The sequence below is a fragment of the Saccopteryx leptura genome, chromosome 2 (assembly GCF_036850995.1).
Source record: "Saccopteryx leptura isolate mSacLep1 chromosome 2, mSacLep1_pri_phased_curated, whole genome shotgun sequence".
NCBI classification, from domain to species: domain Eukaryota; kingdom Metazoa; phylum Chordata; class Mammalia; order Chiroptera; family Emballonuridae; genus Saccopteryx; species Saccopteryx leptura.
Genome location: NC_089504.1, coordinates 183,515,033 through 183,524,591, shown reverse-complemented (window position 1 = coordinate 183,524,591; position 9,559 = coordinate 183,515,033). Strand labels below are relative to the sequence as shown.

The 9,559-nt window shown below is 50.9% G+C and overlaps 2 protein-coding genes across 2 annotated transcripts in view; both read right to left on the bottom strand.

The window, feature by feature from the left end:
• The window catches only part of HOXC4 (homeobox C4), a 59,928-nt gene that overhangs the window by 38,036 nt on the left and 12,333 nt on the right, over positions 1 to 9,559 (bottom strand). The gene's annotated exons all lie outside the window — the stretch shown is intronic.
• HOXC8 (homeobox C8) lies at positions 3,972 to 7,454 on the bottom strand. The gene is made up of 2 exons (XM_066369664.1): positions 6,973 to 7,454; positions 3,972 to 5,623 (listed from the first exon to the last, which is right to left on the bottom strand). Exons 1-2 carry the CDS (start codon positions 7,406 to 7,408, stop codon positions 5,331 to 5,333), a joined length of 729 nt encoding a protein of 242 aa, XP_066225761.1. The 5' UTR covers positions 7,409 to 7,454; the 3' UTR covers positions 3,972 to 5,330.

Sequence of the window (9,559 nt, the reverse complement as noted above, 5' to 3'; positions counted from 1 at the left end):
AAAGTTCACGTTCATGGATGGAATCCACATGACTTCTTGTGGCCAATCCAACTTGTGAGTCGATCGTAAACTTTTATTACTCAGCTGTAAATTTTCTGCAAACAACCGGGAATGCGATGCATTTGTGTAGCGTGTGCAAATGGGCGCCGTGGTCGCCATGTTTACCCAATTCTCTCGGAGAGGGAGCATCCCCCGACTCCCACAGCACCCCCACCCACCGCCCACTCCCTAAGGGCCAGACTGCTCCAGGCTAGCGATAGGGCAAAGGGGGATGGAGACGAGGGAAGGAAGGAAGGAAGGAAGGAAGGAAGGAAGGAAGGAAGGAAGGAAGGAAGGAAGGAAGGAAGGAAGGAAGGAAGGAAGGAAGGAAGGAAGGAAGGAAGGAAGGATTCTGGCGCTGACTTGGCTGCCTCCCGTTGTCCTGCCGAATTTTAAATCTTTTCCTTAATAAATGGGGCATTAAGGTTGGATCTGGGGGGACCGAAGCTTTGCAAAGGTTTGTGGCATTGGGACAGTGAGGGCTGGCAGGGTGAAGAGACTGAGAAGGAATTTGCTCCTTACCCCAGCCTTTTTCCCCCGGGTAAGTGAACAACATCCTTCCCAATGGGGTGTCCCAGCAGCCCCCCACTCCACCCCAGACAGGAATGGGAGGGGCAGGCCTCTGGAAGCCTCACAAGCCAGTCTGACCTGACCGTGGTCTGCAGAGCTGACAGGGCTTAGACTGGCCCTGGGAAGTCCTGCAGAGACAGTAGGAGGGGTAAGAATTGGGGGCAGCCTCTAAACCCCTAACACACCCTTCATCTCCAGGTTCCTTTTTCAGAGAGAATGCCATTTTCCCCCAAGACTATCTCTATTGTCTAGTCTTCTCAATTCCAAGGTTGGGATGGCAGCTTATTCCCAATTGTTTTAGATTGTAAAGTAAAATGAAGGCCCAGAATCTTGGTTGCCACTTCTTTTTCCTTTAGGTGCAAGGCAGTTTGAAGCCTTTTCTTTCTTGTCAGGTGGCCCACACCTGCCCGCCTTTTTCAGAAAATTCCAGTGTTGAAGCAACTAAGACACACCTTGGAGTCATTGAAAAAAACAAAAACAAAACAAAAAAAAAACACCCCACCTTATTTCTTCCTTAATTCCACCTTCTGTGCTAAATTCTGAGCACCTGAGGCACCCTTCACCCTTCTCCAGACCCCCAGATTTAGCGATGAGTCCAGTGTGGGGGAGCCCAGAATGAAGTCCCCATAAAGACTATTTGCTAACCAGTCACTGCCCAGCCACTGTTCCCAGCTAGAGATTTGAAGGCCCATAGCTTTTTTCTTGGTCCCTAATGGAGCTGGCAGGGCGACATCCTCGGCTGGGTGCTCTACCCCACCCAACAGGGGTCCCTCATCTCCTCCCCAAACTTCCTCCACATAAGCGAAGCAGTTCCCTTAGCCGGATGCAGGGACCTCGTTTCTTTTACAAACCTACCCATAAATTTTATAACAGGTAGTTAAAAATTACGACAAGGAAGCGCTCGCCCAGCTTTTCACAATGGGCCGCGGGGAGAATGGGACAGCACCGCGGGCAGCTCGGCGGAAATTTTACTTCTTGTCTGTGGCATAACCTGTCCGGAGTTCTCTCTAATTGGGGCAGGGTAACGTTCTCCAGCCGCCTTCCAGTCCCTGGGGCATCTCATTTGCCCAATCCACTCTCTCCTCCCAGTGTCCACCAAGGAGCCTTTTAGGACACTCACTATCACCTTCACCCCACCCGCTGGATTCCCTGTAGGCCCACACGTCTCCTGGCTTCTGCAATGAAGTGGGGGAGAGAGTGGAAATGCCGAGATTTTTTTAAATCTAGAGAAACGAATTTGCCCCCCAACTTAATAGCTGCAGTATGCTGTCTCTACTGTTGAGATTAGAATAATAAATTCAAGGCAAAATAAGAGAGATGCTTCAACTCAGCATTTTGAAAGATACTATTTTTCACAAATCACAAATAGCTTTCGGAAGCCACTTTGATTGGCTAATAAAAAAGTTAGGAATGGGAGAGAGTCCTATATGCTGCAGCCGAATGGTCCCCATTCGGGTAATAGGACGGCGGGAGCGTTTGAGAGGACACTTTCTAAAGGGAGTGCATCTCGCTCGTAATTAAGTTCCTCCAGAAAACGGGTTTTACCTCCTTTTCTCTCCAAACGAGAAAACGGAGGAGGTGGGCAGAAGGGGTGGAGGAGTGGGTGCTGCAAGAGAGGCGACTAAAGCTCTCTAGGTCTGGCCCACATTTCAAGAGATGCCCGGCACCAGATGCACTCCGCCCTCCGACGATGGGCTTGGGGCCACGGGCATTGCTGAGCAGGGCCAGGGATGAATGGGACATTTGGTGTGGGGGAAATTCGGCGAGGTTCTTTGGAGCCACTTAACGTAGCCCACTGTGCTGCTGGGGCAGCGATTTTTATTAATTACATTCATAATTCCATATTTAAAAATGAACCGGCCCTCCGCCGGACCTCGGAGTCTGGAGCGGACGCGCGTGGGAAGGTCCAAGGTTGGAGGGAAATGTTCTCTTTTAGGGCCTCGCCGGTGGGTAGCCGGTGTTTCTCCGCAGCAAACAGGGTTACCTGGCTGGCTCCGCGGCACTCCGCAGGGACTCCAGGTTCCGAAATATTTTCCCCAGAGCTGCTCAAAGCTGTTTCTGGCTGCCCCCAGCCTGTGCTTCCAATCGGCACCTTCTCTCAGATGGCAGTAGCCCCCTATCCATGATGCCCTACCCAATCCTGATTTCAGGACCACTCTGCATGGGAGCCAGGACGCAGAAACTGGTAAAATTACACAAAACAAGAGTTTGCCTGGGCCTAAGTCTGGGAAAATCATTGACTGAGAGCGAGCGAGAGTGAGACATATCTGGCCTCAAAAATATTTCAGTCTTCGGGATCTGTTTTTTTAGACCAGAAGATCTCCTCTCCTCCCCTTTTCTCCTCTCCTGACTGAGCCATATGACTTGTATCTCTGGAATTTGGTATTATTTGACCAGAATCTTTCTGGCAGAAACAGATTTCTCTAGGACCTTCCAGGGAGCAGTGAGAGACCCCTTGGCCCCCTGAGTCTCTTAGTCTTCCACCCTTTATTTTAGGGAATGAAGAGTCCAGTGAAGAATCTCCCTACCCTGCTGTGGCTGAGGTGGGAGGGCTATCCACTTAGCAAGCCAGTCCCTTCTCCCCAGGCCGATGACCCCACTGTGAGTGCAGGGCACACTGCCCAGTTGCCAAGGTGAATCTGAAGTGGGCTTGAAACAAGAAGAAGAGAGGCTGGAGTTGGTGCATGCGGGTTAGGTGACAGTGATGGTTCTGTGCTGGCTGAATTTGAAGTTCAGAATGTGGATCCACACTGCTTGAGGTAGCAGCTCAATCATCTTCCCCTTCTCTCCTTTCCCTCAAGCTTAAACTTCCTCCTTCCAGAACCTTAGGCATCATTACAGTCTGGTCCTCCAGGTTGCCTTGAGCCTCATCTTTTCCCCATCCTGTTCAGTGTTCTAGTGCTGGGTGCTGGGTGCCCAGGGTTGGCCCTGAGGGGCATGTGGAGATCAGAATGAACCCCATTGCCTCAGCCCCAGCCTCAGACCCTGAAAGAAAAAGGCCTAGCTGTGTGAAGGGCATGGGGACGGATTCTTTGTCTGGGCCTAGCCCAGGGCTGAGGAGGAGGAAGGTGGGTAAGTGGGGAGGTGCTTTCTCCCCACTGGTATTCTGGCATCCAGAAACCCATTTTGGGGTCAAGGTTCTCCCAAGAGCGCACTGCTCTTCTTCTTCTCTTCACCTCCCTCTTTCACCTGCCCTCCAAGCTCAGCCTGCTCTCTCAACTCCACGTGACTTCCCCCCCACACACCCCCTTCAAAGTCAGGTTAGTGGAGAAGACCTTTATCCAGAGTGTTGGGAAGGAACGATAAGGAGGGCAAGAAAAAAAAGTCACTCCAGCTTCAAATATTTTCTCCCCCATTTTTTTTATTGACTCACGTATACAATACAAAGTACTTGGACCAGGAACAGGGCTGCCGGGACACAAAATCTACATTCATAGCTGGACATAAAGACAAATGACCAAAAGTTATTATAGATATATTTTAAACTTTTTTTCTTTCGAGCACATTGCATAAACAGAGAATTCAAGACAGAGTAACTATACATTCAGTGCAATTTAGTTCTACTCTACTGGGGTTAGAAGCACAATAAAAGCATAAAAGCGCACAGGACCGGCGAGCTAGGCAGTCTCAGTTGTTGGGTTTTCTTAGTGAAATAAGCAGCAACAAACGACAACAAAACCGCATTACAAATACTCTCAAAACAGGAATTCTTTCTATAGGTAGTGATAAAATATTTTGGAGTTTTTTTTATTTTAAGTTTTTTCTCTTTTTTTCTCCCATATTAGGATTCCTTAAAATTTCTCTTTTCTCCTTTTTTAAGGTTATTGCAGGTTCCCTTTAGGTAGTATGTTAAAGATTTATCAGTATTATTATCATTATTATTATTTTCATGATTATGGTGATTTCTGAGCACTAACACTAATGGAGCTCAGAGGAAGCTGGGCCCAATAACAGAAATCAGATAGCGAAGGGGAGGGAGGCATGGGCCCTAGTGACCATGGGATGGCTAGGTAGGGTTTTAGCGCAACTGCAGGCTCCTATCCACCCCCTGGAAAGGGGGGAGAGCAGAGACCGACATCTCCTCCAGGTTTCTATCAGGTTCCTAGAGAAAGTCAAAGTGTCTTTCTAAGGGGGGAAGCCCCAGAAAGGGAGAAGGGATATTTCTTGCTAGCCTTTTAAATTTTTTTCTTTCAACATTTTTCTTTTCCTCTCTTCCTTCATTTTTTCTTTCCTTTGAAAAAAAGTAAATATAATACACTAATCCTAGCATAAGAACAAAGCCATGAGTCTTCTTCATTTTGAGGGGGGCTCCCCTCTAAAATAAATACTAAAGAAGCAGGGAGGTGAGAGTGTGGCAAGAAGGGTCCGAGAGAGGGGGGCAAAGAGGCCAGGTCTCAGACCTTAAAATCCAGGCTGTTCTCTGAAGGGTGGGGGTAAGGACAAGTGTGTGTGTCAGGGCAACAACTGAGACAGAGACTCCGAACTTTTCGCTGTGTCTCAGTCCCCCCCCCCAGCCCCCTCGAACAAATAAAGATCAGGGGAAGTCCAAAGGTAATAAAACCAGAACTGCAAGTATCTGACAGGTAGTTAGAGTTGTGAGTGTCATTCTATTCTCTATAAAAGCAAATGACAGTCGTAAACTTCTCAATTTATCCGCTACCATAAAACAAAACTTCAAGGGAGTTGCTAAAGGGGTGGGGGGGGGGGGATCTCTTTTTTGCTTAGTCCTTGTTTTCTTCCTTTTCCTCCTCTTCTTTCTCCTCTTCCTCATTTCCTTCTTCCTCCACCTTCTCCTCATCTCGGGCTCCAGGCAGTTTATCCTTGTTGTTCTCCTTTTTCCACTTCATCCTTCGGTTTTGGAACCAGATCTTCACTTGTCTCTCAGTCAGTCCCAGGGCGTGAGAGACTTCAATCCGGCGCTTTCGTGTCAAATAAGGATTAAAGAGAAACTCCTTTTCTAGTTCCAAGGTCTGATATCGGCTGTAAGTTTGCCTTCCGCTGCGCCGCCCCGGAGCTGGACAGAACAGAACCCCAGTCTCGTTATGTTTGTGTGGGGGCTCAGCTTTCCCCTGTCACTCTTTCTCCCCTAAAGTCCCCACTCTGATCTCTCAGTTCCCCCTCCCTCCTGCAGAAAAGGCAAGAGCGAAAAGCAGACAAGGGCAGGAAAGTTTGGGGGCTTGTTTTGGTTTGCTTCACCTTGGGAGGTAGGCTGAGGTGGGGCAGGACCGAGGGTCTGTCTGGAAGCTGGGGGATGGCAGGGGCCAGGGGAGCACTGCAGAGTACTTCTGGGCCTTGCAGTCCCAGGAAACTGGCCCTTGCAGCTTTGTTTACAAATGCAGAGTGGCATTTGGTGTGCAGGGCTGGGGACAGTCTGTTTCCAAAAGAAAGGGAAAAGGTCTGGGGTAAAGAAGAAGGGCTTTCCTCACTGCCCCTCATTGAATCTCTCTGCCTAATGCTTTGCCAAGAAGAAAATAATTGATCTTCTGGAATGTATCACTGCTTGGCCTGATTGCTAACTGGAGACCAGCAAATAAATCACGGACCATCCCTGCTGGAACTTGTCGCTTTCTGGTTTCCCCCTTTACTTCGAATTTGGGCCATGAGAGGCCACCCTTTGAGAGGCTCATGCCCTGAGCCATTCCTAAGGTTTTGGGGAGACCCCACTAGCCTTTGATTGGAGGTAGCTTGACTAGGATCCCCAGGACCTCAGAGTCTTCTACTCTGCATGGCCCCTCTCTTTTAGAGCACTCTTTTTTTTTTTTTTTTTCCTCTTTAGCTTCTCTTCTCTTCAATTGAGAAAAGTGCAGCAGAGTTGGGGTAGTGGCCCTAAGGCTTGTTCACTGAGAGAAGGCAGAGGGTACTCCCAGAGAACCAGAACACCTGTTCTCGGGGTCTCACCACCCTCTGACTCAGCTAAGGAAGGGAAACAGGAGTCTCCCCTTACCCCAGGACAGCCACTGCCCTGGACTAAGGCTCTGTGCCTGTGAAGACACTGGTTTGCTCCAAAGCCTGAGAACATTAGGGTCCTCAGGCCCCTTCCCAGCCACCTCCCCAACTTTTGTCTTAGGGATGGTAAAAGGGGGAGACAGACAGACAGATAGGTGGAGAAAACAATTTTTAACCCATTACACCCAGACACCACTTTTCTCCCCACCTTAACCCAGTCTCCAAAATATCCCAAGCAAGCCCCGTGCCTCACCCCCATTGAACCTCCCAACCTTGAGAAACCCGCTCAGGCACGTAGGTGGGGCCGGGAAGACCCCAAAGCCAAGAGGGAAAGCTAGGGCAGACAAAAAGGAGGCAAGGGAGGGGGGAGACCCCGGAGAGCGGGAGACCAAGGGGGAAAGAGAAAAGGCTTCTCACCGTGGGGTCTCATCCATGGAAACATGAGGCTGGGAGACGAGTTTTGATTTAAGTGGCCTTGTCCTTCGCTACTGTTAGTGTTGGCGGAGGATTTACAGTCGGGATATTGCACCACGCTCGCCTCTTGCTGAGCCCCATAAAGGGACTGTCTGGGGAGCGCCTCGTAGCCATAGAATTTGGAGGCGTCTCCGTGGCAGCTCAGCGAGCACGGGTTCTGCTGGTAGCCCGAGTTGGAGATGCCCGAGGTGCCGTGGTGGAAGAAGTCTTGGACGTGGTGCGAGGCGTGCTGGAAACCGGGCGCCGAGCCGCCGGGCCCGTACACCAGCGCATGGCTTCTGCCCACGCTCTGGGGGAACCGGCAGTCGTAATAGGCCGGTTCCAGGGACTCGCCGCCTTTGTATTTGGAGAACAGGGGGTTGACGAAGTAGGAGCTCATGCTGGGCACATGAAAACCCGCCGCCCCCTCCCCTTTGGCTCGCGACTCCCCCGCCCGGTACCCCCGAAACTCCCCTCCCCCCGGGAGCGAACCCCCGGCCGGCTGGCTCCCCGGGGCTGGGCCGGGCTGGGCGGGTGGGGGGCGCCGGTGCCGGCCGGCCGGCTCACGCAGCTCCCGGGCTGGGCGGGCGGCGGCGGCGGCAGCGGGCGCGGCGGCGGCGGCTCTCTTCACTGTCGGTAGGTAGAGCTCGCGCTCCCTCACTTAGCTCTTTCCTTTAACAGCCCAGGCGAATTCCTCAGACTCCCGGCGGTGGCGGCGCTTACACGCGATTCGCGTTCATCAATCCACGACATGAAGACAGGCGAGAGAGAGAGAGAGAGAGAGAGAGAGAGAAAGAGAGAGAGAGAGAGAGAGAGAGGGAGGAAGAGATGATGGGGGGGTTGAGGGGTTCAGGGCTGGGGGGACCTGAAGGGAGGGGAGGAAGGGGGAGGGATGGGGTGGTGTGTGTGTGTGTGTGTGTGTGTGTGTGTGTGTGTGTGTGTGTGCGTGTGGTGAGCCAGCCCCAGCTAATGGCTGGGGCCAATTTTTCCAAGGTGCATTCAGATCTGAAGGTGCCTCCCCACCCCTTCTCTTTTCCTTCTTCTCAGAGATAGTTACCTGGGCCAGGAGGTCACATCAGGTTACCTCAACAGGTATAAGAACCCCAGGGGGTTGAATACCAGCAAGGGAAAGCAAGTCCCCTAACCCAAAGGATGAAATTCCAGGGGGTTCTCAAGTCTGGAGACTTTGAAGAGGAACAAGCACATCCCATCCCCCAAATACTCTGAGCATCAGAACTCTCCACGTCTCTTGCTCCTCCCCAGGGTGGGGAGCTACCATGTCTTCCCTAGGTCCTTAAGGCTCTCTGGCCTGCCTGTTGTGGGTAGAGAAGAGGGCCAGAGGTGGGAGCCCTGCATCTGCATATACCCAGTCCAGGTTGCACTGCCCCTTTAGGCTCCGGCTCCTGCCTGAGGCATGTAGCCCAAGCGATGGCCAGAAGCTTGGCTGAAGGCTCTGAGAGCAAAGCTGCTGTGGGGACAGAGAAGGAGAGGGCAGCTGGTGGTTCCCTGGCTTCTGGCTGGACTGATTCAGGATGTTTCTTCTTAGGAGACAACTTGTATCAGTGTTGGAGGAGACTGGAGCAGGCCTCTTACCTGCCCCCCACCTATCCTAAATCCAAGGAAACGCCAGCTCACCCTGGACAGCCCCCTGGTTTCACCAAAACCCCCATTTTCCCAAGCAGGCTGCCCAGGCCAGGATGTGGATGAAAACTGCCATCAGATACTCTTTAAATATTTACCCATACTTTCTCTGGGAGGGGTTCCTTCTCCCCCAAGACAGGGTAAATTCAGATTAATTCTAACGAATAAAATAATCTTAGTCCATCAGCACCCTTCTCTGGCCACATGTGTGTACAGTTGTGTGGGCTGAGCACAGACAGAGAAAAGGGAGAAAGTGAGAGAGCTGTAGATATGTGTGCTGTGTGCATACAAATGAAGAAGAGGAATAAAAATAAATTTTCTGAAGCTTTCCCTATACAGTGTGTGAGGTTGTTACACACAGGGCAACATTGAGGCACACTCAGGACATACACATACTGTATGTGCTACCTTCCACCCTGAAGAAAACACATGCATGTTCACTAAACAATCATACATGTCTTGAAACACTCCTTTCACTTCACAGACACAGTGCACACATGTGCACACCCAGGCACATAGGGAAATCATACCTAACAAACGCACATACATCTTTAGCTCTCTGCATCGTGAAAAATTTGCTACCAATTTTTTTTTCACATCTAGGGCTTCAGGGTTGGGTGAAGGAGGCAGTTAGAAAACCAGATCTTTTTTTTCCCCACCCAGAGCCCAGCTCTAGAAATGGAGGAAGGAATGGAAGTTCAGGGGAGGATGATGAGAGAATGCGCCCCCCCATTCCTCTAATATCTAAATAATTACTGGGGAAATGGCTGCCCTCAGCCAAATTCCCAAAGGAGATGCACTGATGCCCCAGCAAGAGACACTTCCACTATTCCCTGAATTCAGAGGAACCCACCCCTATTTGAGTTAGAGACTGTCCAGACTCTGTGAAACCCAGAACATGGACCCTAGA